Source organism: Pygocentrus nattereri, chromosome 26 (assembly GCF_015220715.1).
Source record: "Pygocentrus nattereri isolate fPygNat1 chromosome 26, fPygNat1.pri, whole genome shotgun sequence".
Classification (NCBI taxonomy): Eukaryota; Metazoa; Chordata; class Actinopteri; order Characiformes; family Serrasalmidae; genus Pygocentrus; species Pygocentrus nattereri.
Genome location: NC_051236.1, coordinates 5289006 through 5305000, shown reverse-complemented (window position 1 = coordinate 5305000; position 15995 = coordinate 5289006). Strand labels below are relative to the sequence as shown.

The 15995-nt window shown below is 41.4% G+C and overlaps 1 protein-coding gene across 1 annotated transcript in view; it reads left to right on the top strand.

Annotated features, from left to right (window-relative positions):
* The window catches only part of angpt4 (angiopoietin 4), an 88640-nt gene that overhangs the window by 51727 nt on the left and 20918 nt on the right, over positions 1-15995 (top strand). The window contains exons 4-5 of the mRNA XM_017718264.2: positions 7486-7718; positions 11304-11422. Of these exons, the coding sequence (XP_017573753.2) occupies positions 7486-7718; positions 11304-11422 (352 nt within the window). The remainder of the gene's footprint in view (positions 1-7485; positions 7719-11303; positions 11423-15995) is intronic.

Genomic DNA, 15995 nt, shown 5'->3' with positions numbered 1-15995 from the left:
ATCGTGCCCACAAATGACATGCTTTGTAAATTTTATAAGTGAAAATAAGCGAACATGTCCTCTAGAGAGAACACACTTAAATATGACATTTTCCTTCAGATGTTTTCAAATCATTTTTATGTATTTTCTGAGCTTAACATATTTGAAAAATACTTACAATATAAAATGTCATTATGTTTGTACAGCTAAATTGTTTATATATATATATATATATATATATATATATATATACACACACACGCACACACACACACACACACATTTTCTAAGCCGCTTCTCCCTCATGGGGAGCCTATCCCAGCGGTCATCGGGCAGAAGGCAGGATTCACCCTGGACAGGTCGCCAGTCCATCACAGGGCAGACAGACAGACACACACACTCAGGCCCAGGACCAATTTAGCATATCCAGTTGGCCTGACTGCATGTCTTTGGACTGTGGGAGGAAACCGGAGAACCCGAAGGAAACGCAGACACAGAGGACCCCGGTTGCCTAGCCGGGGAATCGAACCCAGGCCCTCCTTGCTGTGAGGCGGCAGCACTCATATATATATATACATATATATATATTAGTTATATTTATATATATATTAAAATAAGCAGGATAAACACTCTAGGAGGCATCATGTGCCTCCTATATATAACAAAACAAGAGAAGAGGAAAACAACTAGAAACAAGATTACAGATGTGAACTATGGACAGACAGACAGACGAAGCAGCGGATATAAACAACGGAAGAGTCGGTGCTGAAGGACCTTCTAATACACAGACTCAGGGGGAGGGGCTAAACAGTCAGGGAGACAGGAGCGGAACTGGAAGCTGAAAGGGGCGGAGCCTGGCCAGGATGAAACAGCCTCATGGCTTCATGTCCAAAATTTGTAATAGTGATTAGTTTATTCAAATCACACAAATTTTCTTGCATATGCGCACAATTCTGGTACAGGCTGTATCTATCTACCTGTATCGTCGCTGTCCAAAGAAAAGCAACTATCCCCAAAACAGTAAGTTTACAGGAGATGTTTACAGGAGAGTTGACTGCTGAGCTCAAATGACACAGAAAAGTAAAAATTGCAAAAAATGGAGATACATGGTTTTCTTTGGACAGCGATGATATGCAACCATAGGAACAGGCCTGGTATTGTATATTGCTCAAGCATATCAGTGGCATGATTTTGCAGATCAGTCTATATGTATTTCTTGATGATTTTTTAGCAATCAACACTTTTTTACCTTTACTGTCATGTAACTCAACATGTTTAATTCTTGGTCCTTTTTTACTCTTAGTGACGATTGCCTTTGACTTCATAATTCCACTTTTAACTTTTAAAGTAAAATTGTGGCAGGGTACATGCAACGCTTTCTTTTGCAGTTTGCGTGGACTACTTGCGTGAAGTTGCTTCTTGATGCTTCCATTTGACAATAATAGCACTTACAGTTGTCTAGGGCAGATCTAGCAGGACAGAAATGACAAAAAAAAAAACTGGCTTGTGGTAAAGGTAGCATCCTATGACAGTGCCACAAAGTCTTCAGTATGACCCATTCTACTGCCAGTGTTTGTCTATGGAGACCACAAGGCTATGTGTTTGATTTTATACCCCTGTTAGCAATGAGTGTACCTGAAACACCTGAAATCAGTAATTAGGAGGGGTGTCCACATACTTTTGTCCATATATGCTACCCAGAACATGATGAGGCAGTGAAAGAAGTCGTCTGAAGTAAAGTTCCTCTGTAGGTTTTCCAGGCCTGGATATGCAGCCCAGAGAGTCAGCACAACAGAATTAAAGTAAATGTAAAACGATAATTTGTACCTCAGCGTGAGCGGCTAAAGTGAGGCGATAAGGCAGTAGTTCTGCTTGAGCACATATAACTGAGTAAGTGGAATTAGTTGCCTCCTCTGGAGAGACTTCTTCACATCTCAGCTGTAAAAGCATCAGTCATAGTGGACGTTTTACTGGAGATCGTGACTCAGTGAGTGAAGGGTTATTGAAATGCCCAGCGCGCTCCTCCCATTTCCAGTTCCAGCGTTTTGAAAGTAAACCTTTCTTTCAGAGCTGTTCCTGACTTGAGAATCACTGCTGTTGGGTGTTTATTTATAAGGTGGGAGAACAGCGGAGAGCTGAGGCGAGGCAGGGAGCAGTCTCGAGTGGCCTTCTATGCTGTAGACTGGGGTTCAACCCCTGCCTGGGTAACCACCCTACACTATACCAATAAGAGTCCTTGGGCAAGACTCCTAACACCACCTTCACCTACTATCTGTGTAAAATGATCACATTGTAAGTCGCTCTGGATCAGAGCGTCAGCCAAATGCCGTAAATGTAAAACTAAAAAAAAACCCTTGAAATTATTAGTTTCTGTCTGTGTTCTGAGCAGTTTTGGGATATTAAGTCTCAAAGATTTCGGGTTCCAAACAGCAAAACTGACACGTCGAACACGCCTCTTTATACACGAACATGACAGACACCCTAAATGAGTTCTAAATATACAAAACCAGAACCCTATCAGATTTCTAAATGGGTTTTTTTGGAACAGGTCAAATGCAGACAGAACCTTCTAATCCTGAGAACTCGCTTTCTGCTTGGACTTATTAGGTTCCATCTGACAAAACATGAAAAGAAGCAACGATGGTAAAGCACAGCGTCTGCCAAATGCTGTAAATGTAAATCAACAAGAGCACTGAGCTCAGCTAGAGCGAAATATGAAGCAGATCAATGTTGCTGAAGGACTGATTCCATTAAATAATCACACTGCTGACATCATTATCTTAGCTCTGATATTCTGCTGAATCACCTTCAGGCTGCATATCAGAGCTTATTATTATAACTTCAGTCTGCTCTTGTCTTCAAAATATGTCGTATTTATGATTTCGACACTAAGTGAAAGTTTTGACTAAGAGCTTATTTATTTCGTAATTTCCAGCAGACTTTATTCCCTGCTTTCGTAATTATTCTCTGCTTTACTGCCACCAGAGGCCGCTGTAGGGAAGTGTTTTAATTGGAGAGTGAAAAAAAAATGTAAATGACTTTTAGATTATAAAGATAAATTGAAGATTCAGAATATAAACGTAACTATACAGATTTAAATGTATCCCTTAATTAAGATCGAATGAGACACATGTTAAGATGCTTTATTTGAATGGCCACTGCTTTTTAAACAAGGCTTTTGTTTGATGGCCTCTTATGTGGATGCAGATGCTGGTGATGTTGATGGATGATGTTTCCATTTAGCAGCCCATTGCGGCTTCGTTACATCACTGGCAAAACGGAAAATGAAAGAAGTTTCAATCAACCAATCAATCAATCAATCCACCTTTATTAAAACTCAGATTACTTTGAGGGTCCTCACTTGCAATGGGGCCAGGCATCAATATAGTGAGGAAAGGATTGAAAAAAACTGGTAAACATTGAATAAATACTGAAATAAAGAGATAAAGACAAGTAAAACCAGTAAAAAAGACAAGTTAAATGAATTAAAATAGGTAAATAATAAAAGAGAATTAATAAAGAGTACTAAAAACACAATAATAATAATAATAATAATAACAATAAGAAGAAAGAAAGAAAGATTTAAAAGCAAGAACTATAAACTACCAAAATCAAACAAGATCCAACTAAAACCAAATAAGGTGGTAAGACATTGAAAAGAGGACACAGGACATGGATTTTACATCATAACACACTAGAGGCTACACACACACACACACACACACACACAAATCGTCTGGTTTCTTGCAATTTAATTATAAAATAATCGATCAACAGCCTTGAGTTTAATTTTGACTTTTGACCCTGATGGGCTGAACTGTGCCCTTAGTTCTCACAGTCACAGTTCAGTCCTGGTTTAATCCCGTAATAACCGAATTAATGACTTTATAGATTAGCAGCTTTTCTTCTGAAATGAAGAGCATTAATAGAGAGTTTGTCTCCCTTTGCTACAGCTGGAGGTCAGGGAACCGGCCCTGTGACTGGAGGGTCGCCGGTTCGATCCCCAGGGCCGACAGAACATGACTGTGGTGTCCTTGGGCAAGACACCTAACCCCCAACTGCTCCGTGGCTGCTGTGGATAGGGCTGCCCACCACACCACATATGGGTTAAATACAGAGGTGAAATGTCCCCATTGTGGGACTAATAAGGGTCTCTTAATCTTAATCTTAATCTCTAGTACACAAAGCACAAACTGGAGTTTAAAGGGCCCATATCATGGAAAACTGAATTTTCCTCGCTTTATTTGAAACAACAGTGTTTGTTGTTGTATGTAAACTTTGTTAAATGTTCAAAAACATAACACTCACTCCTGATCCCGACTCTCAAGATCCTAATCTGTGGCTACGATTTAGTAAGGTGTGGGAACGAGATAATTAAGTCATGCCCATGACTAAGTAAGGCATGGGAATGACATTATGCCTTATTAAGCTGTGGCCAAGGCTTAATCATCTCATTCTCTCAGCTTACTAAGTCACAGCCACATATTAGGATCTAGTTCCCATGACTTACCAAGTCATGGCCAAATGTTAGCATCTAGTTCCCACACCTTACTATGACGTGGCAGTGACTTAATTATCTCGTTCCCATGCTTTACTAAGTCATGGCCATGCGTTATTATTATTATTTATATGGTATGTGACCAGCAGGGTTCCATAAATCGTAACTATTTTTGATAAATAAAACCACACAAGTGTCTTTAGTGGACTGGAACGAAATAAATTGTAGGATATGGGCCCTTTAAAGAACTGGGCTCAGCCCTTTAAAGGACTGGAGTCTTCATCTTAGTTGCAACACACTATAATGTCCAAAAGCAGCATTTCTTCTGAAATGAGGGTGTTAGTAGTGGGTTTAAGCTGCAGTATCAGCCTCTGCTCTTCTGGAAAGGCTTCTAGATGTTGGAACATTGCTGTGAGGATTTGAGTGAGCATTACTGAGGTCAGGTCCTGACATTGGATGGTCAGTTCTGGATCAATAATCATCCCAAAGGTACTGGATGGAGCTCCATCACTCCAGAGAACACAGCTCCACTGCTCCACAGCCCAATGCTGGGGGGCTTTATACCCCTCTACTCCACGCTTGGCTTTGGACATAATGACCTTAGACTCATATACAGCTGCTCCAGAGCGTCCCGTTCCATTAGTCAGTGATTTTCTATGGAGATACAAGCTGTGCCAGCAGTGGCTGACCTCAGGGTAGATGAATTCACTCATTAGAAGAGCTGCATGGACATGGGATCCATGTAAGTGATGCAGTGCTCGGGCCAGGACAGTACGTTTACGTGACCACATGGCCTCATAGTGGTGAGCTGTGAACATGAACTTGAATGATGTGGTCTTCTCTCAGCGCTGACCTGGCCCAGCGCCATGGTCCAACATGCACATGGGAACTGTGCCCTCTATTAGTGGGATTCCCATCTTCTGCTCCAAGGCCATTTCCTTTTTAAGAGTGAAGAGTCTTAGTGAACAATACGCTTAGATTAGCGGGGCAAACTTTGTGGAATAGAGCTCATTAAAAGCTCAGTATGTTAAGTACTCTTTGTACATATTGTACCTATTTCACAAATCTTTAATGGCTAAAGAGGCATTGCAATGTAAACCTAGAGGTTTAATATGTTATTTTTTATCCGGTTGTGCAGTAAAACATCCCTCTCAGTCTTTGGTTTGACAGAATTGATGAACTGACATGATACAAACTCACTACGATAATAATAACAAACATTCGGGAATCCCTGTGGTGTCAAACACTCATGACTGCTGGCCTAGCCTCTGATTTATAGGCAGATAAGTTCAAGCTGGTGTTTATGTAATTCTTACCTCGACTGTTGAACAAAATCAGATTCTTTCTTTATTCAGCACAAACTGAACACTAGAGATGAATTTATTATCCTGTCAGACAGAAAAAAGGAAGCCGAACTGAGGTAAGGTGTCTAGATAGCCAGCTAAAGTTTAGTTTGAGAGTTCAGACCTTTCTTCAGCATGGTGGTGGTAGTATGAGGGAAGACAGATTGAGGGAGGGAGGCGAACTCTGAGAACTTGGGCTGGAGTTCTGTGCACTGTGTTGTTCATGGCATAATCCTTGACTGTTATGACAGCCTGTTAACAAACTTCATTGCAGGGCAGCAACATTGTTTATTATGATGGTTACTAAGAATAAATCTAATAATTTATTTCATTTATTTTAGCATATTTCTTGCATTCTGTTGGCCATTTAATTAAAGCAGTTAGGCACAAGAGGCCACAGTGATTTCCCTACATAACTAAAAATGGGTTCTTGAAGGGTTCTTTAGGAATTAAAATGGTTCTATGTAAAATCATAAACACTAAAAGAACCTTTTGCATGATTAAAGGGTTCTTGGCATATTAAAGGTGTTTTTTTTTTCAAATTTAAATTGATGGAGAATGTATTGTAGATGGTTCTATGAAAAGGGTTCTACATAGCACCAAAAAAGGTTCTTCTATTGTAACAGGCTTGACACTGTAACCCTTTTTGGTTACATGGAACCATATACAACACATTCTCCATCAATCTGAAGAACACTTTCATGATGCAAAGAACCATTTAATCATGCAAAGGGTTCTTTGAGTGTTCATGGTTCCATCCAGAACCATTTTCTTTATTGGAGAATGCTTCAAGAACCACAAGAGGCCACAAGAGGCCAAAGTGATTTCCCTACATAACTAAAAAAAAGGGCTCTTGAAGGGTTCTGCATGATTAAAGGGTTCTTGGCATATTAAAAGGCTGTTTAGATTGATGGAGAATGTGTTGTAGATGGTTTAATGAAAAAGGTTCTGTAAGGTGCCAGAAAAGGTTCTTCTGTTGTAACAAGCTTGACACTGAACCCTTTTCAAAAAGGTTCTATGTAGAAGTATCTACAGCACATTTTCCTTCAATATGAAGAACCATTTCACTATGCAAAGAACCCTTCATTCATGCAGAGGTTTATTTAAGCGTTCATGGTTCAAAATAGAACCATTATCTTTACTAAAGAACCCTAGAAGGATCGTCTTTCTAAAGCGTAATAATAATAACAACAATAATAACAACAACAATAATAATACATTTTATTTATATAGCACATTTTTCATGACGATGTCAACTCAAGATGCTTTACAGAAAAATAAAGCAACAATGAACTTGTAAAAACACGTCTAAAAAGAAAAAATCTTAAGATTCTTTTTAAAAAGATTCTTCTTAAGGACTCGGGAAGCTTTTAACGTGGAACTACCAGCAGATTTGAGGATCCAGACCAAAGCAAAACTGCAGCATGAGTTAGAGGACGAAGAAGGTCCTGCAAATATACTGGAGTCTGGACATGTAAACATATGTAAACCAAAAGAAACATGTATATAAATGAACTGATAAAAAGAAATAAAATCACTGTAACTCACGAGTCACTGCTTTAAACACCACGAGCCAAACGTCAGACAGTCACAGGTGGGACGACAAGTCGATTCAAATCAAGCGTCTACAGCCGGGCTTTGATGTGAGTGCCTTGTTTCCTGCAGCCGTCTGGAGAGTAAAGTGCTGGTGCTGGAGACGCAGCAGCGGACGGAGCTGGAGGACATGAAGGAGGAGAAGGAGAGGCTGAGGGATCTGGTGGGGAGACAGACGGCCGCCATCACGGCTCTGGAGAGGCAGTTACGCGCAGCCAGCAGCAACAACTCGGCCTTGCAGAGGCAACAGCAGCAGCTGATGAAGTCTGTTCACGCGCTCCTCAGCCTGGTGTCTCCCGGGACAGGTACAGAAACACAGGCGCTTTCTGAAGGATTACTTGGTTACGCTGTTACATCACGCTGTGCCATCATATCACTTTCCGTCTCGCTTTGCATTGCAAGATGGGTCACAGTCCAGAAAAGGACATCTTGCAATACATGAGCGCATCGTTTATATTTATAATACTACAAATATGTTTATACATTTATATTAAATCCATAAATCTTTTCAAATGTTATAATATTCTATACTTATTCTTAGACATTTATACTTGTTTTAAGCAATTTTTCACTATGTTTGCGTATTTCCTAAAACTAGCTAAGTTTCCTGCCCGTATAGTGAGATTTTTGCTTAAAATGAGATAAAAATTGCTACAAATACATGAAATGATCTAATAAGCTTGTGACAATTTCAACTTGAGAAATATTATATATAGACTAAATTTAAGACAATTTCACTTGACAAGATTCAGTGTTTTGCATAATAATAATAATCATAATAGCGCCGTCAGAGCAAAACCCTCGCATCTCCAAAAAGGAAATTTTACAGGACAAGGAAAAATATTCTTAACTTTTAATCGAAGTCGATGGAGAAATGTTTATTTCCAAGTAATTTTGGACCTCTTCTGTTGGTCTGTTCGTCATGTAATCTTAATTTTGACACAAGATCAAGGGCAACTGCTTTTTTTCAAATTATAAAAAAATAAATTATGAAATTGGAGATACAAGGTTTTGTCTCAGCAGCAATAATTATTTGCATAATAATACAATCATAATACAATGATAATCAAAACGCAGTGAGTGCTTGTTCTTGTTTGGTGCCATGAAAGACTTAACATATACCACATTTTCTGATTAAAAGTTGATAAAGATAATTGTTTGATTGATTGTTGATAGATTGTTCTCAATTAAACAAAATCATACACTTTTACAGTGCTTTGTAAGACACACTGTAAGAATTTATTATCCTTTCAGACAGAAAAAAGGGAAGCCGAACTGAGGTAAGGTGTCTAGATAGCTTTAGTTTAGTTTATGAGTTCAGAACTTGCCTTCAACATGGTGGTGGTAGTATGAGGGAAGACTGATTGAGGGAGGGGGAGAACTCTGAGAACTTGGGCTGGACTTCTGTGCAGCGTCTGCCTGTAGAAGGCCAGACCCCCTGATAGCTGTAGTAGGACTGATGCAGGACTGAGGAACTGAGGAGAAGGTTGAGTGCGGGGTTGCGAACAGTTCGTCATGGGAACGGAAGGTGAGGATGTGAATTTATAGGGTGTTAGATTGGAGGAAGGTGGGGTTTCAGGCATGTTCCTCCCCCCAAACTTCAGCTATAACATAACCTCATTGCCGTCTTTAGAGTGATCTGTTCTCTCAGCTGTAATGATGATTTGAAAAACATCCCCCAAAAATGCACCGAAAATTCTCACACCTTCAAAATCATCATCAGACGGGGGCTTTGCTGGTATTTATAATCATTTTAGTCAGAGAAGAACACAAGATGTAAAATTCAGCAAATAAACAGTAGTCGTGCACTAAAAGGTGGAGAAGTGTGTTCTCTGGATGTGCAAACGTGGAATTTAACCAGGGGTGCACAAACTTTTGCAAAAGATTGTATGTAAATGCAAAACAACTGAGCTTTAAGGAAAAATTGGAAAAAAGTAAAGTGAGTCAGGTTCTTCATGTACACTATATTTCCAGTAGTATTCACTCCCCCATCCAAATCACTGAATTCAGGTGTTCCAGTCACTTCCATGGCCACAGGTGTATAAAGCCGAGCCCCTAGGCCTGCAGACTGCTTCTACAGACATTAGTGAAAGAATGGGTCGCTCTCAGGAGCTCAGTGAATTCCAGCGTGGTACCGTGATCGGACGCCACCTGTGCAGCAAGTCCAGTCGTGAAATTTCCTCACTACTAAATATTCCACAGTCAACTGTCAGTGGGAAAGTGGAAGCGATTGGGAACGACAGCAACTCAGCCACGAAGTGGTCGGCCACGTATAATGACAGAGCGGGGTCAGCGGATGCTGAGGGGCATAGAGCGCAGAGGTCACCGACTTTCTGCAGAGTCAATCACTACAGACCTCCAAACGTCATGTGGCCTTCAGATCAGCTCAAGAACAGCGTAGAGAGCTTCATGGAATGGGTTTCCATGGCTGAGCAGCTGCATCCAAGCCTTACATCACCAAGCACAATGCAAGGTCCATAAAGACATGGATGAGCCAGTTTGGTGTGGAAGAACTTGACTGGCCTGCACAGAGTCCTGACCTCAACCCCACAGAACACCTTTGGGATGAATTAGAGCGGAGACTGTGAGCCAGGCCTTCTCATCCAACATCAGTGTCTGACCTCACAAATGCGCTTCTGGAAGAACGGTCAAAAATTCCCATAAACACACTCCTAACCCTTGTGGAAAGCCTTCCCAGAAGAGCTGAAGCTGTTATAGCTGCAAAGGGTGGGCTGACATCATATTAAACCCTATGGATTGAGAATGGGATGTCACTCAAGTTCATATACATGTGAAAGCAATACTTTTGGCAGTATTGTGTAGTTTTTAGGTTTAGACCTTCCTGCATCTCCCCAGTGGCCTTTCTGAAGAGAATCAGATTGTTATTGCCTCCTAGTGTCCCCACTGAATATTATTTGTGATGTCTTAGCAGTTCTGGTGCTTAAGGGCTCTGGCGTTACTCATATAGAGTGTAAGGATGTCCCTGATTGGTGTACATTAAGCAAGTATAGCGAATTACATGAATTACATGGACCTAAACGAATAAATACACCACAGTTTTTAGGTGTAAGCTCTTGTTTTCAATGTCTTTGGCTCTGTTTAAGCATAATTAATATATCATACCTCAAAAACAGTCTCATACATGTGGATAAGCTCAGCTAACACAGTGTTTTTCATGGTCAAAGAACATATCAGCTCACAGATACACTTTCACAGCTTCAGCGAGTGAGCCAGTTTTGTGATTTCAGTGATGAAAATGATCTCTTTACATTTCCAATAGCAAAGATATCTTACCTGGATAACATAGTTCCAAGATATCACAGCTTTACCTGTGATACTTCCAGTGTGCATGAGTGCCTAAAGAGGAAATCCACCAATTTGTAAAACTTTTTGCACAACTAAATGGTTAAGATGTAAACAAATTCATTCCGAGTGGTTTAATATGAGATCTATAGGCAGTTTGCAGTGGTGGTGATAGGAACCAGGTGTCCACCTCTAAAAGCTCCCTCACGTGAAATGGTTTTAAGGCCCAAAACCAAAAACATTGTTTTCAACCCAATCATCGCAGAGAGGCTGGGAAGCTAAATAATATTTTTTTCAGATTCATCACGAGTTCCATCAACAACATCACACATTCAACTCAGAAGACTCGTGTAGGTTCACTGGTGGTTTTGGATAGTTAATAAAGTGTCTATATTTGTGTTGTAGACATGGTCACCCCTGGTTCCCATCACCACCACTCAAACTGAGGGAATTCCTAAAATCAATTCAGATTTAGCATTTTCTAGAAGTTCTTCTCGAATGTTGGCAGTGTGGCGTTTGCATTTCTTTTACAGATGTATTTCCATTCTGCACTAAATCTGACAACTTCAACGTTTTTTTCCTGACAGTGTCCGACTCCATGCCAAGCGAAAGGAGGTTTCGAGACTGTGCTGACATCTACAAATCTGGTCAAAACAGCAGCGGAGTCTATCACATTTACATTGGAGACATTAGAGAACCCACCAAGGTACGGCCCTCTGCCCAGCAGACGTATAGTATGGTTGACCTATTTGGGAAGAAAAACTATGCAGGAGGTGGACAAAATAAGACAAATGCCAAAAATAAACAACAAACTCTGTAAATAAGTCATATAATTTTGAGTTTTTTGGCTCAGTACTGCAATATGTTGAATTTGGAATGAAAAATACAATACATTTGGAATAAAACTATAGCACAACTCATCTAAGAACGTGCACTGAACCGAGAGCTTTATAAAAGACTAGTTCCTTTATCGTCCTGTTTATATATGCAATAGCAAAGACTGGGTTTACAATGGCAAGTGCCCCCTTCAGGACACAGCCAAAATTAATCCATGAATGAGTTTGCATACACTGGTGGTTAGTGTAGTGGATAACACCTCTGCCTTCTACACTGTAGACTGGGGTTCAGTCCCCACCTACACTATACCAATAAGAGTCCTTGGGCAAGACTCCTAACACCACCTTCACCTACTACCTGTGTAAAATGATCACATTGTTAGTCGCTCTGGATCAGAGCGTCTGCCAAATGCCATAAATGTGAGTGACACTGGACTGACAGAAACCCAATATATTTCCAAACTATTAGAACAAATATTAGAAGTGACCAATAAGTGAAAATATTCTACCATATGTATGAATAAACACATCCCCTCACAAAAATCCTGCACACACTCTCAGAAATAAAGGTTCTAAGTTAACTTTTCACCTGGAGAAACTGATTTAAGCTTCACCATCAGACCTTAAATCCACTGCTGGAGCTTTGAGGGAACATGTATATTGTTTGTATCTTGATGACCAAGAAATGTACCTGAATCGTACCTTCATTTCTAACAGTGCAGTGAAAAATTGGCTCAGCAGATCAACCTAAAAATTGCTTCATGCAGTAACGAGAAACTGAACTAGTCTAATTCCATATGTTGCTCTTAACGTTTACCTGTTGCTTTCTAAGTTCCGTTACCTGGAAATAATGTTTCATGACCTCATTACTTTATCACGTTATTTTGAAGCCCATTTTGTCAGTATAATATGTGATTTACCTCTTAAAGCCACATTAGCTGTTCTTGAACATTCAAGTATCTTTATATAAACTGGCATTCAGTGCTTATGTATGTGGTATAAGGTCCTTCTGCTGGTAGCCATCAAATAAAGAGTCTTTAAACGATATTTTTGACCTTCATCAGGCCATCACAGTCAAATTCTACTGTTTACATGATCATAGCTTAGTTATAGTAGCAGCCTTAATCAGATTAGTATCAAACCACTCATGTGTAATGTTAACGTCTGTGAGTCAAAGATATTTACATTTGTGTGACTCAGCCCTTTACACATACAGCATTCCCAACAATCCAGGGGTCCATCAGTAATCAGCAGTTGGCTGCTCGGTTGTTTCTTGGCCAATAACGGCTTTTTGTGCCCTTAGTTCATGCACGAATGAGCTAACAAGACGTTTAAAGTTAATTGTAAATGTGGCATTTGTGTTTAAAGCTGTTTCCCCACATCAGGACCAAGGAGATGTCATTTCCAGGAAAGCGGGTGTCATGAGGCTAAAAAATCAGAATACGTCAATCAGATACAGAGCCAAAACATTAGGCATGTCAAAATGGACTGTTTGGGTCATTGTTAGGAAGCAAGAATGCACTACTGAGCTTGGCAATAGCAAAAAACCTGGCAGTGCAAGGAAGACCACCATAGTGGATGACTGAAGATTACTCAGTCATGAAGAAAAACTGTTGAATGGATCAAGAACTTTACCCATAATTCAAGGCTATTTACTTTTGGTATATTGATTAGGCAGACAAGATCACACCAGTTGACCTCAGAGGGTTTACCATAATTTGCGAACCACCGTTACAGTTTACAGCTTGAAAAAAAAATAGACAAATGTTCATCTGGAACAAAAGCTGGTGAATGGAGGAAGATTACCATCTGAAACCGGGAGCAGACCCCCCCTTTCACTTTTCTCTCTCATAGCATTTTACCTTACAAACAGTTTTGGGGGTAATGCAGTACAAAGGAACACATTACAGTAATGTTAAATGTAATGTAAAAATATTTGCATGTTACAAATACAGTATAAACTGTTGTAATCACATTACAGTTAATGACTTATAATAATGATGATACTTGTGGTACTTGCACATATCAAGAAGAGCAATATTCATATTCAAATCATGCATTTAAATCATATATTTCCTCTATATAGATTATTTGCAGGTCTGTTCTACCTGTGAAAGCCAACTATGCAGCACTGTAAACTCAACACACAATCTGTCGAAACTCCATAATCTTAACATTTGATTCCTAAATACTAAGTAACTCTGTATTGACTGGTGGTTTGTAGGTAATTAATATCATTATGGTAGAAGGAAGCGGTGGAAGGAATACTTTGAGGACCTTCTCAATCCCACCGACACGTTCTCCAGTGAGGAGGCAGAGTCTGGGGACACGGGAATAGGCTTGTCCATTACTGAGGCCGAAGTCGCTAAGGTAGTTAAAAAGCTCCTTGGCGGCAGGGCTGCAGGGGTGGATGAGATCCGTCCCGAGTTCCTCAAGGCTCTGGATGTTGTGGGGCTGTCTTGGCTGACACGCCTTTTCAACATTGCGTGGACATCGGGGGTGGTGCCACTTGATTGGCAGACTGGGGTGGTGGTGCCTCTTTTTAAAAAGGGGGACCGGAGGGTGTGTTCCAACTACAGGGGAATCACACTCCTCAGCCTCCCTGGTAAGGTCTATGCAAGGGTACTGGAGAAGAGAGTCCAGCTTATAGTCGAACCTCAGATCCAGGAGGAGCAGTGCGGGTTCCGCCCTGGTCGTGGAACACTGGACCAACTCTTTACCCTCTCCAGGATTCTCGAGGGTTCATGGGAGTTTGCCCAACCAGTCCACATGTGCTTTGTGGATTTGGAGAAGGCATTCGACTGTGTTCCCCGGGGTATTCTGTGGGAGGTGCTTCGGGAGTACGGGGTACATGGCTCTTTGCTACGAGCCATTCAGGCCCTGTACAAACAAAGCAGGAGCTTGGTTCGCATGGCCAGCAGTAAGTCAGACTTTTTCCCAGTGAGAGTTGGACTCCGTCAGGGCTGCCCTTTGTCACCGATTCTATTCATAATTTTTATGGATAGAATTTCTAGGCGCAGTCAGGGGATGGAGGGTGTCCGGTTTGGTGACCTCAGGGTCACATCGCTGCTGTTCGCAGATGATGTGGTCCTATTGGGGACATCAGGCCGTGAACTTCAGCTTTCACTGGATCGGTTTGCAGCCGAGTGTGAAGCGGCCAGGATGAGGATCAGTACCTCCAAATCCGAGGCCATGGTTCTCACGCGGGAAAGGGTGGAGAGCCCTCTCTGGGTCGGGGATGAGCTCTTGCCTCAAGTGGAGGAGTTTAAGTATCTCGGGGTCTTGTTCACGAGTGATGGTACAAGGGAGCGGGAGATTGACAGGCGGATTGGTGCTGGGTCAGCAGTGATGCGGGCTCTTTACCGGTCTGTTGTGGTAAAGAAAGAGCTGAGCCATAAGGCAAGGCTCTCGATTTACTGGTCGATCTATGTTCCCACCCTCACCTATGGTCATGAGCTTTGGGTAATGACCGAAAGAACGAGATCGCGAATACAAGCGGCTGAAATGAGTTTCCTCCGCAGGGTGGCTGGACTCTCCCTTAGAGATAGGGTGAGAAGTTCGGTCATCCGAGAGGGACTCGGAGTAGAGCCGCTGCTTCTTCACGTCGAGAGGAGCCAGTTGAGGTGGTTCGGGCATCTTGTTAGGATGCCTCCTGGACGCCTCCCTTGGGAGGTGTCACAGGCAAGTCCACCGGGGAGGAGACCCCGGGGAAGACCCAGGACACGCTGGCGTGACTATATCGCCCAGCTGGCCTGGGAGCGCCTCGGAATCCCTCCCAGGGAGCTAGTGGAAGTGGCTGGGGAAAGGGAGGTCTGGGCTTCATTGCTCAGGATGCTGCCCCCGCGACCCGAACCCCGGAGAAGCGGAAGATGATGGATGGATGGATGGATGGATAATATCAGTAACACATCAACAACATATCAGAAGTAGCAGTAGTGAAGTGTCTGAATATATTGAGATAAATATCTTGAAGATTTGCTGTTAGTACATTAAGTAGATGTACTGTTAATGTTACTTACATTACACAAAACATAACCTTACCAACCTTACCCTAAACTTAATCCTCACCCTGGCCCTAATCTTTACCCTAACCTTAACCCAAAACCTAATTCTGACCATCACCCTGGCACTAATCCTAACCTTATCCCCAAATTAAAACCTAATCCTAATCCTCACCCTGCCCAAGATTTTAACCTCAGCCGAAAAAAAAAGTTCTAACCCTCACTCTGGCCCTAATCCTAACACTAATTTTAATCTCAGCCCAAAACCTGATGATCACCCTCACCCTGGCCCTAATCCTAACCCTAAGATTAACCTCAATTCAAAACCTAATTTTAACCCTCTCCCTGACTCTAATCCTAAATCTAACCTTAACCCTCATCCTGGACCTAATCCTGACTTTCGCTTTAACCTCAATATTACAGATTTTAAAAACCCAAATAT